General features: G+C 42.0%; 1 protein-coding gene across 2 annotated transcripts in view; it reads left to right on the plus strand.

The window, feature by feature from the left end:
- Positions 1 to 21,126, plus strand: part of KIF13B (kinesin family member 13B) — a 156,941-nt gene extending 135,815 nt beyond the window's left edge. For both annotated transcript variants that reach the window (XM_054988278.1, XM_054988287.1), the window contains 3 exons: positions 13,122 to 13,184; positions 15,265 to 16,312; positions 17,721 to 21,126. In XM_054988278.1, the coding sequence (XP_054844253.1) occupies positions 13,122 to 13,184; positions 15,265 to 16,312; positions 17,721 to 18,013 (1,404 nt within the window). In that variant the 3' untranslated portion in view covers positions 18,014 to 21,126. The remainder of the gene's footprint in view (positions 1 to 13,121; positions 13,185 to 15,264; positions 16,313 to 17,720) is intronic.
- Positions 21,127 to 23,693: the final 2,567 nt, after the last annotated feature.

The following is a 23,693-nucleotide window of genomic DNA, read 5'->3' on the forward strand; positions in this document are numbered from 1 at the left end:
TGGCTCATTGGTGTGGCCCATACTTTGCTTGCAGAGGGTACCAGGTACAGTAGCATATGGTAAGAAATACCCTTTCCGATTATTCCTTTAGATTTAAATCACGGTTGAAGAAGAGTGTAGCATTTGGAGAGATGTTCGAGGAAATGCACTGAGCTGGTAATTGGGTTTGCTGTTATCAGTCACCAATAGATTGTTTCAGTAAATGCCACTACAGTAAGTTTGTTTAATGTTGCTTGGTGGAATGGCCCTGCTGATCCCTGAATGCCGCTCCATTCAGCCTTCTGGGGTGTCCAGGCACCCAGTAAACATCCTGAGTCTCCACCCAGCAATGCACCAGTTTCCTGGCTGACCCAGCTTGTGGGTCGTTCTCTCGCTTCTCTTTTGGTACACTGTCACCAACTAGTTGTTTTAGAAATTACCAGCCAAAAGGGCCAGTCCCAGGTTTCCTTCTGTATTGCTGTTCTAAGGCTCTGCCTAGTGCCCACATCTCCCACAGTCCAAGGTCTGGTTACCACAGAGGGGACAGTTTGCATCACAGGGGGATGGCTGGCCTCAGCATGGTTACCACGGGGGGGGGGGGGGGACAGCTTGCCTCACTTGGGCACTTCTGAGGAAATAGCTGAATTTAAGAAGTGACTATCTCCCTTCCTCTGGTGTCCATTTTAAATAGTGTGTTTGAACAGTGGAAGTCTGATAAAAAGAACTACCACCAGCATTTTAAATAGTGAAGAATTTATTAAAAAATAAAAAGCTCACAGGTATACTGTCTATACAGCAATGGATTGAGCAAGGAATATGAAAAAGAGATGTAAGCAAGTGGTCCTTTCCCTCACCCCTCTACATTCCCCAGCTGATCATCTTCTCAGGCAAGCTCTTTGACTTAGAAGTTACAGCTTACTAAAAGCTTCCCATTACCTTGGAGTCTTCTGTACAGGCAGCCAGCCTTTGTCTGCTCCATGTGGCAAAGGCTGCCATCCAAAATGGAGCTCAGTGTGAGATTTCCCTCCTGCATGTTCTTCCCCAGATGGAATGAGCCCTAACGGACCCCTCTCCCTCCATGCCAAAGGATTGCATTATCAGTTTGCCCACCTCTTGAAGGTCAGAGAATCCTTTCCTGAAATTTCCAGGAAGCTACAGTCTAGCCTCTCATGCACTCCCGCCCCCAGCTTGTGTCCCTTCCAAGTGTCAGATTCTAGCTAAGGAGTGAGCTGGCCATTTCAGTACCTCCAACCAGCATTGCCATTAGCATGTCCAAGGTTTTGATGGTTGGTACTTGGAGATGCTTGGGAGCTGTTAATTTCCCTCCTCCTGCTTGCTGGGAGAAAGAAAAACTTCTAAGGAGGTTTCATCAAGCACCCAGCCCCAAAGTAAAAAGGCATTTCTCCACAGTTGCCTTACAAATATTTCTGGTTCTTACGGCTCTGAGGACTGTCAGCTAACAATCGTGTGCTGAACATAAGAGTCGAAATAAGACTTCTCAGTACAGATTAGGGTTTGAGTTTCAGGCTCTGTGATATGAAAACCAACCAAGTACCCAGAGATACTTTCTAAGAGAGCAGTCCTCATCAAGAAGGTGAGAGCAGCATTGCTGGATCAAATGAGTGGTCCACCAGGTCCGGTATCCTATTCAATGCAGTGTCCACCCTGTTGCCACTCAGAAGTGGTATTCAAAGGATTACTGGTCATTGTGACTAATAGCTATTGATGGACCTATCCTCTGTGAATTTGTCTGATCCTTTTAAATGCCACATGTGGCAGCAATTAAGTTACTATCCTGTAGCAGTGAATGACACAAGTTCAATTATGTACTAAATGAAGTCGAACTTCCTTTCTGTCTGTTTTGAATCTATTGCCCCCACCACCTTTATTAGGTATCTGCAAGTTCTAGCAGGGGACCTGGTTTAGTGGGGCAGCATCTGCTTTGCATGCAAGAGGGCCCAGGTTTAATCCCCAGCATCTCCTGTTAAAGGAATCAGATAGCAGACGTCTGCTGAAGAGAGACATCGCTTGTCAGAGTTGACCATAATGAACTTGATAGACCAAAGGTGTATGTCAGCTTCATGTCATGTTATGGGAGATAGAAGAAAATAAACTCTGTCCTCTCTCTCTTCCCCTTGCATAATTTTATAATTCTCTGCCTGGTCCGTCTTTAATTGTTGTTTCTCTAACCTGCTTCTTAAAGGGAAGGTGCTGCCAACTTCTTAATCATATTAGTTGCCCTTTGCAGAATCTTTCCCACTCTGTGCAACCAGAAGTGTCCACAGTATTCCATACGTGGCCACACTCTAAATCTGTACAAGGGGAAGAATAGCTTCAGGGGTTATGGGAAAAGTGCATTTTGAAGGAGGAGGTCGATAGAATTGAAAGTGCTGTTGCGGTAACAGCTGATTGAACAAGGACAACTGCTTTTGCTGGCTTGCTTTCCAGGCAAGAGAAGGTCTGTTCAGTGGTTTCCTACTTTTCCATGGCACATTGGTGGATTCTGATGCGCATTGGTGAAGAAAAAGGAATAAAGGAAGGGAATGTGCAATCCAAATGGCCTAATCCAGAGTTAAAGAATAAATTAAAAGGGAATCAGAGGAAGAGACTGGCAAGCCCCCAACTTGACTGCATCTTGATGTGGAGAGGTGGTTTATGCATATTCACTAACAAGTTGGCGGAAGTGTAATTGTAATCACCGTAGCAGATTGCCAGCTATAAAACAGGGCTTTAAAAGAACAAAGATACTTGTGTAGCATTTGCCAAGAAATTTTATTATTGCAAAAGGAAATGACAGCTTTCCTTACAGGGTTGAGTGCCTGCCTTGAAACCCAAGATTATTTGCTAGAAAGCAAATCAGAAAAATTCAGAATGAAATTTTAAAAATTACTTTGGGGCACAGGGAACTGAATTCTTAGGGGAAGATTTAAGGAAATGTAAATTGGCACAGTCTTTTTGAGGGGAAGCAATAGTGAGATACATTTGTAAGTTTCTGCATGTGCAAAATTATAAATACAAAGACGTGCAAACAAACACTCAGACTTCAGGAATTGCTTTTATTTAGTAGTCTTCAAAATAAGGGAGATTAGCAGAAAAGACTTGCTGTAAAAATTGTGGACAAGCAGTGAACATGTGGAGCTTTGTTATAACGTCAATCCATTCATCTGTTTACTTTAATATTGTTTACTCTGAATGCCAGATGATCTTAAGGGATTCTAACAAACAAGGATATTTCCTAACACCTACCAGTTGAGATCCTCTAACTGGAACATGCCAGGCATTGAAGCCGAGACCTTCTGCATGCAAACTGTGTTCTCTACCTCTGTGCCCCAGCCCTTCTGCAAACTTTTCAAGTTCTATTCCAGGAAATCATGGTGGGAGGTAGCAGGTGTGCAGGTTTCTCAGAAGTTTCTCAGGGCTTCTTCAATAAGAACACTAATGAGAGAGTTTGTTTATCACATCTGATCCTTCCCCTACAATCCAAGGTCACAAAGGAATGTTGGGGTATGGTGTTGGTGGAGGCGGGGTTAATTGTGAGGCCCCACATGTATCACCCTAAAACTTGCCCCAAATAACGATGGTTCCATAGCTGATATTTCACATTTCTTCAGTGACATTGATGTGTAAGTAGGCCCATAAAATAGAAATTTTGGAAGTCATGTTTTAAAGCCTGGTCACACTTTAAAGAGCAACAAGATTTCCAAGACACAAGCTTTTGAGAGACAAGCTTCCTTTGTCAGCTATGGTATCTGATGAAGGGAGTTTTGACGCTTAAAAGCTTATGCCCTGGAAATCTTGTTAGTCTTGAAGATGCCACTGGACTCAAATATTGCTATTCTACTGCAGGACAACATGGCTACCCACCTGAAATTTAGGTATTAAAACCATTAATGCTGAACTGGATTTAAAAACATAGAGCCTATCTAAATCAGTGCTGTATTTAGAAGGGTTCCAAAAAGTGACTTAAAGCCCAAGGAGAGCACTCAGTCTTGCTGACTTCTGCTGAGACAGGAACAAATTCAGCAGGGCTGAAAGCATTAATTGATCATTGTGTCCAGTTAATTGATTGTATCAGTAAGTTAATTGATCAGGAAGATCGCAGATTGGAAAAGGAGATTTTAAAATAAATATTACAGCTGTTTTATTTATTTATATCCCACTCTCTCCAACATCTTCCTCAGTTTCTGTGGAGTAATGGCTTTCAAGAGAAGAGCTGGAGGGAGGTGAGATGTCAGGAGCAAGCAATGCTGTCTAAGAGTTTGCAGGCAAAAGGAAGAAAGGAAATCAGGTCATAGTTGGAAAGAGAAGCTTAGGTCAAGAAGGCAGTGGCATGTTTGAATGCAAGAGAGAGAGAAGTCTTAGTGGTTATAGTCTCAGACTAGGAGACCTGGGTTCCAGTTCCCACTTGCTTTTAAGTGGTGTTGGGCCACTCACATTCTCTCAGCCTTTCCTGGCTCCCAGGGTTTCTACTGGGATAAAGTGAATAAGGGGAGAGCTGTGAACAGACCCTGAGCGCCTTGGAGGAATGAAATGCTAACGTATACTAGATAAAGAAGGTTACATTGATGATGTGGTGGAGAGGAGGGGGAAGGGGAAGGGGAAGGAAATGGCTGGCAGCTAGAAGTTTGGAGAGGCTAGGGTCAAGGGGATTTGGTGAAGGGTGCCCCTGCCTTCTTAAGTGAACGGGGGGAGTAAAGGGAAAGAGCCTTCTGTGCAGGGGCGCCTCATCTTTGGAATCCCCACTCCACATCTATTTGCCTGGCATTAAGCTTTGTTAAACTTTCAAAGCCAGGTGAAAATTTGTCTTTTTTCATGTGTGTAGTGTTACCCCCATGCATGTTGTTTTGGTTTTCATATTACTCTTAGTCTGGATTAATTTATGCAGTTTCTCTTATTTTGGCTTCATGCAGTTGATAGATTTTTAAGAAATGCTATAAATTAGGCTTTTAGTTGTCACGGCTGTAGTATTTGGTGCTGAGGTTGCCAACCTCCAGGTGGTGACTGGAGATCTCCTGAAATTGAAACTGATCTCTAGGCCATAGAGAGTAGTTCCCCTGAAGAGCATGGCTGCTTTGGAGTGGGCTCTATGGCATTATACACTGTTGAGGTCCCGTCCCTCCCCAAACCCCACCCTCTCTAGGCTCTACCCCTAAATCTCCGGAGCTCGCAACCATAACGCTTTTAGGTGTATTTTACTGTTGTTGTTTCTGAGGCTGCTTTTAGTTGCCTTTGGACTCATTTGATGGAGAGACTGCAGGATACAAGTTTCAGGTGGGTAGCCATGTTGGTCTGTAGTAGAAAAGCAAGGGTCTTTTAGGTGCTACCGGACCCAAATCTTGTAGGATACAAGTCTCTCAAATAAACAAGGGGGCAGTTCATTAATGAGGGTGCGGTATAAGGAGGTATAAGGTGAGCTTGAAAAAGACCAAATAATAGCAGAGAAAATCGAGAGATTCAAGGTGAGCTTGAAGAAGACCAAATAATAGCAGAGAAAATCGAGAGATCTTAATAAATAGTTGCCGTTTTGTTAATGAGGGAGGAGTTAAAGTCTGGAGCAGAGAGTGGGGAGGTGGGGCAGGCCTTAGCAGGGCACCCAAGATGGAGGAATCATACTGAAGATCCCAAGAATTTGTGTATAGATTCCTGGGTGTTCCTTAACCAGGTGAATTGCTGAAGAGGATGAACTTTGCTCCTCTTCAAATGTAGTGCCCTGCACTGATAGGTATTCTCCCATTGCAAGGAATCTCTTATCCTCACCATTCATCCCCCACTGGTGATCGAGTTCCAGGGCTTATGAGTGTGGTGCTAACACAGCTACTTGCCTTTGACTTTCCAGGGCAAGTTCAAAAAATAGTCTAAGGAAACCACAATTAACGAAGTCTGCTCTCGTATTCAAGAGTGTTTCTCAGAAGGTACATAAAATAATTGAAAGAACTTCCTGCTCTCTAATTAGTCAGATTGAATTAATTTGGCATAATGGGAATCTTCATGTAACTAGTAGATTGGCTTCCGATGAATCTACTTTATGTACCAAAAAGATGGATTTCTGATTAAGCTGTTTATGCGCTGCTTAAATTGGAGAAATCAAGTTGTTGGACTGATGCTGCTTAATAGGTTCAAATGAGAGCTCTATGTGAATGGTGAAGCACCTGCCTTTTTAACCCATTCGCTTTTCCCCAGTACTGCTGCATGCCAAGATCATGAGCGTTTTTTGTTCTTGCTTGTCAAGGCAAATTTATTGTTTTAATTTACTGCCCTGAGGAGAAGGCTTAAGACTTTTCTTTTCTTCCTACGTTCTTAATTGACAGCCACTGGTGTCTGGTGAAAGCAATATCTCACTCTTTTCTCCATCAAAAACTGCAAGATGGCTTTGGCTTTGCCTCCGGCTACAACATTTAGAGTGTCAGAAGTTGACGTACGAACAACATGAAGTTGCCTTATACTTGCTCAGCAGTCTTCTCTAGATCAGCATTGTCTACTGACTGGCAGTGACTCTCTCCAGGGTCCAGGGCAGAGGACGGTGTTTCTCAACACCTGCTACCCAACAGCATTTAACTGGAAATGCCAGCAGTTGAATCTGGGACCTTTGGGATGCACTACTGAGCCACAGGCCCAAATTAGGGTCTCAACATAATTTATTTCACAATAACGATAACCTTAAATGGCATGGGAGTGAGGGAAAACAGATGGTTTGGTTTATCCCTGAAGCCTCAAACCTGCTCCCCTAATATTCAGGATCAGCTCTCATCTGTTACTGCCATCTCTGTTGGCCAGAGCAAATTACTAAAGACTCTCTTGGGTTTCTCTTCAACTGGAGGTCTATCCAATGCAGATTCACCAAGATCTGTTGTGGGGGGGGGGGGGCGGGGGCGGGAATGTCCAAATAAAGCTCTGTATGCTGAGTCAGACTATCATTCCATCTAGACCAATATTTTTTATTTTCTTATTAATAAATGTCTGTTCTGCTTTTCTGTCAGTGCAGATCTCCAAGGTGACTTACCGAATATATTAAACAACCCTAATAAAACCAATTTTAGAACCAGATACTGTTCACAGAGAGAGACAGTATAAAAAATCAATCAGATGTCAACCAAAAGCCTGGAATGGGAAAAATGTCTCTAATTGCTATCAGAGGACTTCCTGAGTAGGAAAATGTTCAAATGATGCTGAGGAAGGAATTGCACTATCTGGGTGTTAGCCACAAACGAAGCCTCTTCACTATTGGCTACCTGCCTCTCCTGCAAAAGTGAGGGCGTACTTGGATAGCATGTGTGCGGGCAGCATCATATAGGAACATGCACCCATTTAGTTACTGTTGTTCCTGGTGAGCTTCAAAGGTAAACATGAGCATTTTCAGTTGTTCCTGAAAACAAATTGGAAGCCAGTAGAGGTCCTTTGTTAAGTACTGGCAAAACAGGATCAGAAACACAGAAGCTATTATTAATAATCTGACAGCTGCATTTTGCACACATTGGGGTTTCTGAACAATCCATGTCTGTCTCTTTTTTTAATACATTGCAGTAATTTAATCAATATTGTCTACTAAGACAGACAAAAGATCTCCAAAGGCAGAGAAGAGCCCCAGATACCACAGTCTGAGGTCCTTGAATGGAGCCTTTGTGTGTGACACCATGTGCTCTGCCTCTGAGCAATAGCCCTTCCCCATCTAAGGTGTTCACATTATGAGAAGACAAGGTTCTCTGGAAAAGTCAATAACGCTAGGGAAAGTAGAAGGCAGTAGGAAAAAAAGGAAGACCTAAAATGAGATGGCTTGGTTCAATAAAAGAAGCCACGTCCTTCAGTTTGCAAGATCTGAGCAAGTCTGTTAATGATACGACATTTTGGAGGTCTTTCATTCACAGGGTTGCCATAGGTCGGAGGCGACTTGACAGCACATAACATACACACACATCTAAGGTGTGCGTCACTTCTTCCCCTGTTCATGGACCTGCATCTGAGGTTTCAGCAGACGCCATTTTCTTGAAGGCTAGAAACATGCTTTGTAAAATGGGAAGCAATAAAGGCAAAGATTTTTAGGAAGCTGAATTCTACACTCTTGTCACAAAATTGTTTAGACAGTATTGATTATAAGTTGATTTATTATAGTAGACATCGTTGGAATTTTCTTTGGATATTTTATATGATGTATATGACAATGACAGCTTGTCAGTTTCATTGAATATATTGGGAGTAATGCATAGTAATAAATGGTTTTGACTGTAATGGTGTTTAGATAATAATAATGGTTTGTCTTTTGAGTGGGATCTAAGATTGCAGGGTTTCTTTTTTATTAGCATATTACCAGATTGACAGTTTACCTTTTCAAAAGGTACTTTGAGATCCGTTTTTGTGTCTCTGCATCCCAATAGATGTCTGTCTGGTTGTGGTTGGGGATGCAGTTACAAGATGTGAGTGCATCTAACAAATTTGCTGTTGCTGACCTTCTGACATTCAATTAGGAACTTAAGCATGAAATTAATAGACTGCAATTTAATGAAGCCTATCCAGATAAACAAGGTTTACTTGGCAGCACAAAAATGGTTACAGAGATTTGTGTTGTATGAAGTAATCTGGCTAAAAGGGACTTCTCAGCTTCATCACGATGAAAATAGTTTGGCATCTTCCAGCTTCCTTTTTTTTTTTTTAAGAAAAAAATTGATTTAGAAACCATTCATCCAACACAGCCTTTACATATTGCCTTCAGGATCATAAATGTGCTTAGTGATTCCAGTGGAGTTGATTGGAGCCTCCAGTTTCATCACCAAATGCTTCTCATATTTCTGACATCCTGCTTTCAATTGGCTTTGAAATGTTTGGTGCCTCTGAAGTGAAGTCAGTCTAGAACTTGCTAATGCAATTGCAGAACAATTCAGGCACGGTTGATCCACTCTCTTCTTTCGCAGCAGAGCTTGAGAGGTATAAACGTAGGATTGTTATTAACATAAAAATGGCCTTGCTGGATCTCAAGACCACAGGTCCAGCCAGTTTCCAGTAGTGGTGAGCTGAATTCCCTTGAGAATTCCCAAGGAGTACATGGATCTGATGGGCATCCCCAGTTCTTTTCCACCCGCATCCAGAAGGAATTCTGTGAACCCCGTGGTTCCGTTGATCTGTCTATTTGTTGTGACACATCCCATTCTAAATTCACAGAATCCTCTCTTTAAATCCATCTCAGCTACCGGTTATTACTACATGTTAATGGTAGTAGGTTCTACAAGTATTCACAGGGTGGGGAAGTCTTGCATCTGTCCTGACTTTCAGCCAGTTGACATGATTGAGTTACACCCACCCACACTATAGTATCATTAAGTCAAAATTTTAAACAAAGTTTTAGTACTCTCCACATTGTTCATAGATGCAGAGGATTTAGCCGTGTTAGTCTGTGGTAGCAAAATCAAAAAGAGTCCAGTAGCACCTTTAAGACTAACCAATTTTATTGTAGCATAAGCTTTCGAGAATCAAGTTCTCTTCGTCAGATGCATGATACAGAGACTGGTCAAATATAGAAGAGGAGGGAGGAGAAGGGGAGGAGAGAGAAGAGGCAATTGGGGGGAGGGGGAGGGTGCAACCAAAACATTCCTTTGCTAGTATATGTAAACATCTCCTTTTGGTGTGTGGATCAGTTGGCTTCAAAGGAGTTTGCCCTGTTGCAAATTTGACTCTGTCAAGCTGGGACTGAATAGCGACTATGAATGGTTATCACATTATCACAGGTAACAGATTTCCTTTACAGAGGCGGGGTCTGGGGGAGCTCAGTGGCACCTGGCGTGGGCTTTCGGGGACCACAGATCTCTTTGTCAGATGCATCTGGCAAGGAGAGCTGTGGTTATCGAAGGCTCATACTGCATTGGAATTGGATGGTCTAGCTGTTTGGCTGCTACAAACTAACAGGGCAAACTCCTTTGAAGCCAACTGATCCACACACCAAAAGGAGATGTTTACATATACTAGCAAAGGAATGTTTTGGTTGCACCCTCCCCCTCCCCCCCTAATTGCCTCTTCTGTCTCCTCCCCTTCTTTCCCTCCTCTCTGTATTTGACCAGTCTCTGTATCATGCATCTGACGAAGAGAACTTGATTCTCGAAAGCTTATGCTACAATAAAATTGGTTAGTCCACATTGTTCATGTTTTCTTATTTTATTCATTTTTATCTCTCTCCCTGTTTTCAAATTACAGTTATTTACAGTATAGAGTTAACCCTTATAATAGTATTTGGTTTTTGTTTTGCTCCATATTTACAAAATACTATAAAATTGCAGTGCTGCTAGAAAACTACAGCTGTTAAAAATGCCACTAGAACTGCAATATTTCCACAATTATCCACACACACACCTAATCCCAGTATTGTGTCCAGGCCTAAGGTGTGGCTAGGCAATGCTACAGACCTTGAATGAGTATGTTTCAGCCTTATTAAAATTGGACTGAAATGGAGCTGTTGACCAGGCAAAGACAGAAAGCCAAGCTGCCTGGCCAATCCAGAGGCTTCATACTGCCCTCCAACTGCAGGGGCCAATGTTGTACACTTCAGTGCCCTACTGCCCTTCTATACCTGAAGAAGACTCTGAGGTCTGAGTAGAGACTGTCCCAGGGAATTTATCAGGCCCAGGCTATCCCTCAGCCCATAAGGTTCCAGGTTCAAATCCTATAGTCAAGGGTATGGTCACATAAGTGTCAATAGTGATTGCCAACAGGTTCAGACTGCATCTGTTGTTGATCTGGGAAGAATGGGTGCATTATTATCCGCTGTGTTACAAGTACATTGGTTTCTGCAAGGATGTTTTCTCCAGATAATATTTAATAATAAATTCAACTTGGTATTTGTATCAAGCAGCTTACATTTTAAAAGTTCATTGCATACATCATCTCAGCAATCCAGCTATGTCAAGTAAGCTCAGGTTATCATCTCCATATTGCAACAAAGAATCCTGCGAACTAGTTTGGCAAGGGTGCTGAGGAGGCTGTTGCAGCAGTAGAAAGCACCATCAAGTCATAGCTGACTTATGGCAACCTCCGTTGGGGTTTTCAAGGCGAGAGACTAACAGAGAGAGTTTGCCATTCCCTGCGTCTGCATAGCAACCCTTGTCTTCCTTGGAGGGGTCTCCTATCCAATTACTAACGAAGGCCAGCCCTGCTTAGTTTCCAAGAGCTGGTGAGATTGGGCTTGCCCAAGCCCTCCATAACACTCTACTTCTTCAAACTGCAGTTCCCAAGGTTTTTTAGGGAGAAATAATTATTAACATTAAACAAGTGTGTTTGTAACAATACCATGCAACACCCAGAGTATACCTGCAAAAAATGGAGTCATCAGCTATATACTTGGCTGTGATTCTCTTTCCCCAAATATAACGTGGGAATGGCATATACGTAATGTTGGAAGATATCCCTCCCTGTGACACTTCTCATGGCACAGGTATAGAATCTCACTTCAGAAGCCAAAGGGTTTTGTGTTTGTTTTTCACCCACAGCTGTGTGTTCTCAGCCATGCATTGTGGATTTTGCTTCAGCTCTGTCTCTTATCAAACATTTGTTTCTATACTTACCACCCAGCAAGGGTGTTCTCTTCCCCATCTGTTTGCTGTCAACAGCAAAGTTATTTAATTGGCACTTTTAATAATTGCTATTTTTTCTCTCTGTCTCTCTTTTTTCTGTTTAAATTGGCTTGCAAGGGTAGAAAATATTCTCAAGATATTTGTCATCCTTTCCGAAGGAGTAGTGAAGAGAAAAAGGCTATCCTGGCATTGTGTTAAGGCAACTATTTAAATGCAAGTGGTTCTGAGTCACTTGGACTCAGAAGGGCTTCAGAGCACTTGAATGCTGGTGAATGAAAGGAGAGATAACATGTTTGGACATTTTGAAGCAGGAGGCAAGCGAGAAAGAATATGGACAGCCTTGGCCGTAATAGCCAACAAATGTGGGGGGAGGATTCCAGATTACCCCCTTTTTATACCTATGTATGCAAGAATGCACATGTATGGGTACAGATTCAGGCTCACAACATTTACATCCAGAGAGGGTATGCTTGGCTCTGCCATCTCTTTGTTGTTCAAAAGCAACTTCATTAGGTCTTTTGCAGAAGGTACAGCAGAAGAGAGGGAAAAGGGATGAGTGCTCAACCTTTGAAGATCGGATTTACATGTGATATTTGTAGCTGGTTTCCAGTGCATCTCTCACAATAGCATGACTAAGAAATGGAAACCTGGGATGTGACTGTGTAGATGAAGGGGTGGGGCTACACAGATGCTTGTTGTTAGTACCTATTGGGTTTTATGGGGACAGGCTAAATAAGATGAATCTGACAGCACTGAGAAAGGGTCAGGGCATCATTGCAGGGGGAGAAGTCCTTCCTCCTGCCCACCTCTGACATGCAGGGAAGCTTCCGTTGAAAGGGACTCCGAGGGGGAAGCGACCATGGGGAACAGATGAGGTAATTGTGTCACATCAATAGTGATGTCACATTTGTTTATGTTATTTATAGTCCGCCTTTTTTTGCTGAGACTCAAGGTGGATTACATAGTGTAAGTTGAATACAATTAACAGGATGGGGTAGCCGATCAACAGTGCAAGAGGATTTGGATTGCAGAAATCTGAAACACAAGTACAAGCATTTAAACACGACGCATTAATTGATGCAGAAATGACATCGTAGGCGCATACTTATAGTAACAGACAAGACACAGTAGTATAGTCCTCCTGTCCCGTTACCAATGCAACTTTCTGAAGCATTTCATTGCTGTACAGCCCTATTACCTGTGCAAAAAAGTCCTCCTGAACAAGGCAACTTTGCATAATTTGTGAAAAGCCAGGAGAGTGGGACCTTCCGAACCTCATCTGGCAGGCCATTCCATAAGGAGGAGGCCACAACAAAGAATGCACATTGCGGGCCATTGGGGGTTTTGTCCACTTATAAAGTGATGGACTAGAGGTTCTCACACAGTCATAAATCTACACACTACTTGCAGTCACAATGTGAATCCACAGATTAAAAGAAAGGTTCGGTGGGGCTATAACTTTTTGTCTGAATCTGGTCTCATGTGAGCGTAAGAGGTGTGTCTCTGCTAGCAATTTTCTATGCTTTGAAAGGCATGTACTTGAGCCTTCAAAACTTAATGCATGGGGGGGGTCTTTTTTTTCCTTCCCTATAGTCTGTTCCACGAATTATGGTTCAGTCTGCCAGTATTGATGCCAGTGCTGTAAGAATTAAACAGGTCAGTCCTCTACAGACTTCATTCCATGTTGATGTTATTGGGTGTATGAATTCAGAAGCCCTTGATTATCACAAGAGAGAGAGAACCTAACCCAAAATATACCATTTTTGCAGCAGCTCCCTATATTTCAGTTTGCATTTCTGCCCTGTGGTACATTGTAAATCTGAAAACAGGACCTTTTCACTCCAGCCCAACCTCACTGATTTTCTATTTTAAAGCATATCTCCATATTAGCATCATTTCCAATTTATAGTTCACCTTTCTTGCTTAGGCTCCAGGCAGATTACAGGATATAAAACAGTGCAATCAAACAGGACAAAACTGGCAGTGAACAATAAAACTGAATTAGGATTACAGAATTAGAGAACAATGGGAACAACAAACTATCTAGGGCAAAGTATACTATAAAGAGTATAGGAAGTGGATTACAAGGTGTAGGACGATGTAGTAAAAGCAGGTAATACCTACAATAACCATTGCAGAGGACTACAGTCCTAAGGAGCCCTCCTGCATTGTCCCATTCTGCTACAGTTTGAATCTCTTTTTTAAAATGCCTGAACATTTCTATGCTGCACATTCTGTGGAATTATAAAAGTATAAGGGCCTTCCTGACCTTTTTAGGTAGATCATTCCACAGGGTGGGAGCCACCACTGAGAATGCATGTGAATGGGCAGCTGCTAACATACTGCCCATTTGCAGGGTGGCATCTTCAGAAGGCTTTGCTCAGATGAGCGAAACTGTTGCAGTGGAGCATAGTGGGTGAAAAGCCATTAAGGGCTTCTTACATGATAACCAGAATCTTGTATTGAACTCAGTAACTGAGCAATAGCCAGGGCTGTGTCTGCAGAACACAGGTGACAGGTATGTTCTGCCTAGTGCTCAATAAGTTTCTGAGATGTCTTTAAGGACAGGCTCAAGTAGAATGCATTATAATGTATTTATTTGAAATAACACAAAACCTCATTGTCATTTGGGGAAAGTTGTATCCCCTCTCCCAGATATAACATTGATTTCGAAAATGTCTTGTGGGTGTCAGGTTATAGGAGCAGCATGGGAAATGATCCCACTGCAGCACCTTAGAAGTGATGTAGGAAGAAACCCTCAGTAAATGTCAAAATATTCACAGACTTTTCCTGAATGGCAATCCAAAAGGAGGGCTTGGGGAGATTTAAAGCAACCTACAGTTCCAGGGTTGACAAAAATAATCGATCTTTCTGAGTTTATAAGGTGCTATCGCCAAGATATATATCACTAAGATGGTCTGTTAATCTTTGAAGGCACCGTCGACTTCTTACCCTGCAGGTTTGTAGCATTGCTGTAAAGTGGCTGAGAAGGGGCTGGTGTTTAAAGCAGGGGGCTGTGAAGTATGACACTTGGCTTTGAAATGAATGATTTATCCATCCTGTGAATTAAGCCAAATAACTGAGATGGATCTTGCTTGGTTTTCCTTCACATAAATCGCCCTTTTCAAACAGCAAATGCCTATTCCCGTAATATAAATAATAGTTCAGTAAATAATGGGGGGCATATTTCTTGTGCTGGGAGCATTTATGTATTAATCCCAACAGGCCTTCTATGAGAAAATGCCCATTAGCCAAAGAACTTCCCTAGCGCTGGTGTTAAAATATACCATTAAATTATTTGGGTTTGTTAAAATCTCACTGTAGGATCAGCTTACTTTTTTCAATAGGATAACTGGGCTGTGGTTTGTTTCAGTTATGCATTAATATCTGAAGTTCTTCCTACCTGTTGCCCTCCTGTAGTCAAAACCATGTGCAGTAGAGTCCTTTCTGTTCACTGGGCCAAGGGTCAAGAGACAGCAGTGAGACCAGCCAAGCCCAAATATCCATTCATACGTTTCCCTTCCAGCTTCTTAATTCTTGCCTAAAACAATCAACATTCCTAAGCTCCTTTCCTTCTTCCAACCTGCCCAGATTTGGCAAGTGAAGATAAACTAGATACAGTATAATTTGTGTGTGTGCGTGCAATTTTTTCTAGCAGCACTGTTTGCAGTTCCTTTGCTATATATAGTAATGCATCTTAAGAATGTTTCTGATTGTTACTCCACTTCTATTTCAGGTTATGCATGAGGAAGGAAGCAAAGAGCCATTTGAGATGGCCGTGCAGTCTACTGAGTTGGAAACAAATTCTGAAAAGTCACCTAAAGTGCCTTCCACAGCAGATGTTCAAACCCAGGACTCCCAAGAAGGTCCACCAAGTCCCTTGAGTGAAGCATCTAGTGGCTACTTCTCTCACAGTGTTTCCACAGCAACCCTTTCTGAAGCACTTGCACCAGGAAACGATTCCCCCCTTCAGGCCAGCAGCCAGACAGCTGCAGGGAGTGATGGGCCCCATCCTGCGATGCCCCTCCAGCTTGGGTCTGCTGCTGAAGGTCCTGTAAAATCCTGTTCTGGGATGGGTTCTGAGGTTACCCCTTCTATTCCAAGAGGCGATTCAGTGGCCTCTGGCCTTAAAACTGACCACACGAGAACTAAAGACAACACTAAAGTGAATGGTGAGGGCAACGTAAGGTCAAGGTCTGTTGTCTCTTCTGTAGCTGTCAGTGAGGAGAATGTTAATGCCTCTGTAGCTACTAATGCTAAAGTCTACCCTTCTACCTCCTCCTCAAAGAAAGAGTTGCAATTAACACAGCCATCTGTGACTTCAATAACCTGGGACCCTCCTTCCGTTACTGCCCATGGCCGTCCGGCACCCGTTTCTGAAACGGGACCTTCAAAATTTCAGGTTTTTCCTGACCTTTCTTCTCAGTCCAGCAGTGCAGCCTCTCCATTCAAAATCCAAAGAGTAAGGACATCAGAATTAAAGTCTTTTTCAAATATGTTGGGAGGAGAACAAGGAGAATTCTCAAGCTCTGAGGAGGAGAAGGTAGGAGAGAGAAGCAAAGGGAATTCACGAGGGTCTGGACAGAACAATGGCGCAGAAGCTGCCTCTGAGGAAAAACTGGAAGTAACATCTGACTCAGAAGAAGCCAATGAGATACCAGACTGGCTGAAGGAGGGTGAATATGTGACTGTTGGTACCAGTAAGACTGGAACAGTGCGGTATGTTGGCCCAACAGACTTCCAGGAGGGAACGTGGATTGGTGTAGAGTTGGATTTGCCGTCAGGTAAGTATTGGAAGAGGTGCCAGGGGTGCATGGGCTGTGATGAGGTGCACAGTAGGTGTCTTTCCCCAATACAACTCTTCAACTGGAGTAAGGAAACTTAGGTGGTTGTCGAGGGTTTTTCTAATTCATGCATTGCTGGTCCCTTGCTCCAGTGCCCTCTAGACTTGTATCACTGCATGCCACAAGCTGACTGGGCATAGGGCATATTGGTTATCAGGTAGTGTCTCCAGAGCAAACCTTGGTGCAGGCTTGTTGAGGGTAGCACAGTATGCATATTGATCTGAAAACTCAGGAAATTTGCATCCAGTTGCACTTGCATAGGTAACAGAGGCTTGGCCATTATACTTGATACACATTCTATTATTCCTAAATGTACTCTTAAAACCCAAGTTGACTTAAGCAAATCATTTTTAGATTTGTGTTCTGTTTCTTTTCTCTGCTTTTGGAAAAACAGCTTATACTGCCAGAATGATAGCTAAGATGGAAGAAAGTTCTTAGGCTGATAACATACAGAGTACCAGAGCACAAAGATGATACTTGTGATTTAATGGGAGCTGTGATCTCTGAGCACAAGGCTGCACAAGGAGTCCCAGAGATTCTTCATTTTGGATGTCCTCTGCTAGAAGGAACAACTTTTTAGATTGTTGTTTCCTCTTACTAAGGCTTCAAATTTATATACGTCTTAGTTTTATTTCTGTGCATCACTGGAAGAGAATTTCTATGATCAGTTCTGTGTTGTGTTTAAACATAAAGCTCAGTTTAAAGAATTCTCTAGAATGACACATGAATTAAGGGGTTTTTTGTGTCTAGAAAATAATTCTGGCATTTATTGAATATAGGTCATTCTTTGGGTGTGGATTTTCTGGTTTTTTAAATTTGACCTGATGTCTTTTAACTCAGTTTATTTTCGAGCCGTGTACAGTTGGGCAAAATGAACAGTTGCCTGTACACATGCTTTCTCTGCAGTAGCCTCCACCTTACAGAATCGCCTGCCTGAGGTCAGGAAAGCTCCCATTTTCCTGGCTTTCCACAAACTATGCAAAATGAATTATTCAGGATGGGCATCTGTTGCTTTTATCCAGCTGCAGGGTGGTATCTGCAGAAGGTCCTGTTCAGATGAGCAAAGCTGCCTTGACCAAACATAGGGAGAGAGGTGATCTTGCGGATATGAGTGGCCAAGGCCATGAGTGGCTTTGTATGTTATAGTCAAAACCTTTTCTGTGAAAACTTGGATTAGTACAAATAAAAAGAACATCAGGGAGCAATTCTGAGCAGGTCTACTCAGAAGTGAATTCCATTGTATTTGTTAGGAAATGTCCTTAGAATTGCATTGCTCATCCAGGAAGCACAGATGATTTGTTTTTTTAAAAAATAATCCTCTTCTCCCAACCCCCATCTTGTCCCAAAGGTAAAAATGATGGTTCAATCGGGGGACGGCAATACTTCAAGTGCAATCCAGGCTACGGCCTTCTTGTGAAGCCGAATAGGGTAAAAAGAGCCACAGGGCCTGCAAGACGTCGAAGTGCAGGGATGAGACTGCAAGGTGGAGCCGTGCCTGAGAACCGGAAGAGTGGCAATTTCTCTGGGTCAGCCTCCAACTTGGCTTCTCTGACTGCCTTGGCCAAAACCGAAGGTGCATCTGCTCTACGACCAGAAAAGACTCAGAAGAATACAGAAAACAGGAAATCATGGGCAACCTGAAAGGGGCCTGCTTGGCACCACACTACCTTGTCGCAACTGACACTTTGCAATAGCCTTTCTTGCACAACTAAGCCAACCCAGGAGACAACCAGCACACAGGGCCGAGTTATAAGGGGGATGGGGGTGTATTCTCTACTAGAGTCATTGAGGTATGATCAATCCTTGACCTTTTTTTGTGATGAAGGAGTCGTGTTGAGATTCCTGATGCAAATAGTGTCGCTTCTGTCTGTGCTTTTACCAAACATTTCCCCCCAAACACACGTGTGTATACACAGGAAACAAATGGATGAGTGTGCTTCAAGGGAAAGCCATTTTGCCGTATTGATTGTATCCGTTTCTAGCTCTTCTGAGAGATGCTAGAATGGGGATAACTTCTAGAACAGAAACCAAATACAGCATGCTATTGGTCACTAGAGAGCTGTTGACAAAAGGCTCATCTTTGAACTACAGTTAAGCAAAGAAAATTTTATGGCTGAGCAGGTGAAGGAAGGACTGCTAGAAACAGTGCCTATCACTTTTGCAGTCGGCCTCTGGTCTCTTGCTGTTCCTGTTGAAGCCTCTGGGAATTCTCTTCACTGTGTTGGAATGAGGGGTTGGGGCCAGTTCGCCCAACTGGTAGCTTTTATGATGCTAAAACCTTTTTTAAGACATATCCTTAATTTCATGGTGATCCTAGGTGATTTTTTACTTTTTATACTGTAAAGAGAGAGACACAGGAAGGCATCTGCTATCCTCCCATCTAGAACCTTGACAATTTAATTTAAACATGCCAGCATGCCGTCTGGTGCTACTGTATTTATAAAGATGGTTTCTAGTTACTGGTCTGTTTTGGTCAGAGTAGCTCTTTAACACCGATGTCCTGATATGGTCGTTTCCCCTTGCATTCTGGGTTTTAGCATGTTTGTAAAACTTTATTCCTTCCCCAGTGCTACAGTATTTATTTGTTATTTATTTCTATTTTAAAGGTAATAATAATAAAACCCTTGCGACTTTACAATCAATCCACCTCCTACCATTGCACAAAAGATGCACACTTTAAAATTATTTGCATGCACTCACCCATCTTCCTGCCTGATGGATCTGTTTCTTTGTGCTCCTTTATGACACTTTTTTCTTCAAGGTGGCATCTTTCCTTGGAAGATGTGGCTGACTTGAAGCTTCTGTGGCTGTACTTGGCTTGCACAAGCTGAGAAAAGTCTGCCATCCACATGCAGCAGTTTACCAGGAAGTTGGTAAATTTCCAGTTTCGCTACCATGCATGGCCGGTGGACTGCAACTAGTTTGGTGCATCACAAAGATTGAGTCTTGTCCATGAAAACTGGCAAATTCCAAGTATTGACCAATGTATTGATAAAACTTTGAGCCAATTCTGATAAGAGCATATACAGTGGCAGTATTTCCCCCTCCAGGAGCATGTCCTGCAAATGTGTGCATGTGGAAATATATGAAGGGATCTCATTCAGGCAACTTGCTTACAAATAATCCTGCAAATTGCAGCTGGCTAGAGTCCTGCCACGTGTGGGATCATCCACATTGAGTTGCATGGTTGATGCTGTCACGACGACATGCAATTGTAAATACCATACCAACACTGTTAAAATACCAAACGAACTCTGCTGCAGCTAAGAGAAACAATGAATTAGCAACCAAATATGGGCCTGGGGAATGAGTGGGGGTGGGAGTAAATATCTAGGAAACCCACACACACACGCACACAGAAGCTGTTTTTTTTTTCTACTGCTACTGCTGTACAATGGGAATTTTTGTATAGTATCTGCAGAATGTGGATTTACAATTTCTAATTGTCTTTTAATAAAATAATCAAGTTTGTAGCCACCGGTTTGGGCCGGGCTTTAAAATTGCAGATCATGGTCTTGGTCCAAAGAAAGCTTACCACACATGACTTGTTGAAAATTAGGGGATATAATTATTTGTGACTTCATGAAAACAGCCTACCTGAACAGGCCAGCTTAGGCCAGACTCATCAGAGTTTGGGAACTAAGCAGGGTCAGCCATGGTCAGTACTTGGATGGGAGAGCACCAAGGAAAGCCGGAGTTGCTATGAGGAGAAAAGCAATGGTAAACCTCTCCTCCTCTCTGGCCTGGAATACCTCAAGGATGGGGTCACCATGAGTCAGTTGTGACTCAGCACAATCTTCTTCAGGAAGACATGAAACTTGCTTTTAAAAGGAGATTTCTTGGATTCCACGTTTCCGCATCCTTCACTGTGACAACAGCCAAGAACCCTGCCCTCTCTGTGCTGATATATCAGATAGGTGCAAACATTTTCTCATTGTGGCAGTGATTCAGCACCAACAGTAAAGGACAACCTTAACTACCTTAATGTTAACTACCTACTTGCATGTAGGCATGTGTGGGCAATCCCTGATCAGCAAGTAAGCACTGCTGTGCTGATCTCTCCTGTGCCGTGGTTTTTGCAAGATTATCATGCACTTTACACAAGAGGAATCAAGGGCCCGTGCTGTAGTCCACAAGCTACAGCTCCTTTAAGCACGCATGCTCAGAACAGCCCCCTCCTCTCATACCACAGGGTTTTAAAAAAATATATATTTTATTGAACAACAAAACTACAAAATGCTTGATTATGGTTTGAAAGAGTGCAAAAGGAAATGCTTCAAAAGGTGTTAGCTCAAGACCCACGAGCTTAAAAGCCCATCTGGGTAGATTGGATGATTTTTTTGTCCCCTTTACAATATGACAGGTTGTCCCCCTTTTTTAAAAAAAGTCACTCTTTAAAATCTATTAGATGTATTCTTCAACATGTTCTTGAAGAGTGTGTTTTATGGACTTTTCCATGTTCCTAAACAGGGGAGAGAGATGTTCATCTGTGTGATTCCTATTTATTTGTACATAGATCAGATTTCATCAGGTGGCTGTGTTGTGGTTGTGTCTTCAAAACTTACTAACTTTCATTGGAATTATAAAACAAATACTTTCCACTTTCTTACAACATTTTTTATTTTTCAACAATTTTTTGATTTAACAAATTTATCAACAGTAAACAAAAGTAAACAAGTTTTAACAGTACAGGTAAATTGGTAAAACAAAAACAGAGAGAGAGAGAGAGAGAGAGAGAGAGAGAGAGAGAGAGAGAGAGAGAGAGAGATTTGAAGTGCCTACATGTAGCCTACAATAAAACGTACATATTTGGAGAACCAAAAGTTTCACACTATTAAGGTTACAATAAGAAAGGGTCTATTGGATATTTTTTGCTGGGACCAATGTCTTCTGTAATCAAATGATCTAGTACTGGAAGCCAGTCTTCCCAAAAGTCTGATTGTATCATTGGCGATTCAGAACAACAGATTTGATATGTTACCTTCTCCATGTAATACTGGTCCCAAACTTTGTTAAACCACAGGGGTAGTGTAGGGGGTCTAGGGTCCTTCCACCTCAAAGCGATGGCTGTTTTAGCTGCAGCTAAAAGCATAGCCACCCTTTTCCTTATAATAGTGGGTATATCATAGCTTGACCATAAGTTAAGTAAAATTGTTTCAGGTTTAAAAGGAACTATAATACCCAACATTTGTTTGATAACAGTTGTTACATCGGACCAAAATTTGCTTATCAAAGGACATGTCCACCAACAGTGAATAAAGGACCCCACCTCACCACATCCTTTCCAACATTTGGGCGATATTATTTTATTGGCATAGTTAAGCTTCTGAGGAGTGATATACCAACGTGTCAAAAGTTTTTGAGATTGTGACTTTACAGAAATTAAATTAGTCTTAAATATCGGGGAGTTCCAAATGCTTGACCACTGTGCCTCAGAAAATTTAATATCGCAGTATGTTTCCCAAGCCAGTTGGTATGAATAAGGCTTGCTTTTTTGGGCTTTCAACATTATTTTGTAAATCTTTGATAGAAGACCCTTACTTCCACTGCCACCTGATTTCAGTATTTCTTCAAATTCAGTTATCTCACGCTTTAGGGAGCTTTGTATCTCAGGAGCAGCTACAAGGTGTTGAACCTGCAGGTATTGGAGCCAAGAAATCTTGGCTTGCAACCGTGCTTCAATCAGTTGTTTAGATAAGAGCTGCCCTCTTGAGGTTATATCGACAAACGTCGTAAGCTGTTTAGATTTCCATTCTGCAAAGGAGTCTTTACTGAGGGCAGGTATAAACCACTTTTGTCCTGTAAAACATGAAAAAGGAGAAAAGGACGGTGCTACTGAAGCCCTATTTTTGTCCCAAATCCCTAGTGCCGGAGCTAAAAGTAAGTGGTTTTTAATTGCCTTGGGACGTTCAGGTGCTGAGTTCCAAATGGTTTCCTGCATTGTTTTGGGTAGTGTGTAGTGCTGTTCAATAGCTTTCCAGTCAGCCTTAAAGTCAGACTGCAACATAAGGACCAGGTAAGTAAGTTGGGTAGCCTCATAATACAATCTAATATCAGGCATTCCTAACCCACCCTGTTTGGTGTGACTTCTCAGGGTAACAAAACTAATCCTAGGCTTTTTTCCTGCCCAAATAAATTTATTCAGCAGTTTCTGCCATCTTTCTAAGGTGTGTGGTTTAATAAAGATGGGTAGTGCTCGAAAATAAAATAGTATCTGTGGGAGTATTAAAGTTTTTATTAAGTTGATTTTTTCTAGCCAAGTTAGTTGTAGCCTTTTCCAGCTACTTAATGTTCTAGATAAAGAAATATAGAGCTCATTGAAATTCAAGTCCCATATTTCATTCAAATTTAATGGTATTTTTACACCAAGATAGGACCAATTGGATTTAATCCACTTATATTTGTAGTTTGTTTTAATGAACTGGGTAGTGTCTTGCTGTAAATTCATGGGGTATAGTTCAGACTTTAGGTGATTAATGGCCAAACCGGAGACCAATTTGAAGTCTGTTAAGCATTTTTCCACAGCTGGTAATGAGCTACTAGGGTCTGTTAAATACAACACTAGATCGTCTGCAAAGAGGCTAGTCTTATAGGTTTGTTTTCCAATCGTGATTCCTTTTATGTTGGGGTGTAATCTTATTGATGTTGCTAAGGGTTCTATGGCTAAGGCAAATAAAATAGGGGAAAGGGGGCAACCTTGTCTGGTACCTCTTCTAATTTGAAATTCTGATGAATAAGTACCATTGGCTCTTACTATGGCTTTAGGAGAGTCGTAAAGTGCTCTGATAGCTTGTAAAAAATACTTGCCAAATCCCATGTGCTCAAGTAAGCCTAATAAGTAAGGAACCTCCACCCTATCAAACGCTTTCTCCACGTCCAACGATAGTAGAAAAGCTGGTAGCTTTTTTAGGGTGCAATGGTTAATTAAATCTATGGTTTTTCTTATATTGTCAAAGAGATTTCTCGTGGGCATAAAGCCGGCCTGATCCAGATGTATATAATTAGTGATAAAGGAGGTTAGTCTTTTTGCTAGTATAGAAGTGAAAATTTTTTTGTCTTGGTTTAAAAGGGAAATTGGCCTATATGATTTGGGGTCAGTAGTGTCCTTGCCTTTTTTAGGTATCACAGTAATTTCTGCCTCCTTCCAGGATGGGGGGATCTTGCCTGACTTCAGTACAAAGTTGCAAGTATCTGTCAATGGGGTTAGAATCAGATCTATATATTTTTTGTAGAATTCTGGAGGGTAACCGTCCCTTCCAGGGGCTTTGTTATTTTTGAGCGATTTAATTGCCAATTTAACTTCTGATTCTGATATTGGTTG

Source organism: Eublepharis macularius, chromosome 1, assembly GCF_028583425.1.
Source record: "Eublepharis macularius isolate TG4126 chromosome 1, MPM_Emac_v1.0, whole genome shotgun sequence".
NCBI classification, from domain to species: domain Eukaryota; kingdom Metazoa; phylum Chordata; class Lepidosauria; order Squamata; family Eublepharidae; genus Eublepharis; species Eublepharis macularius.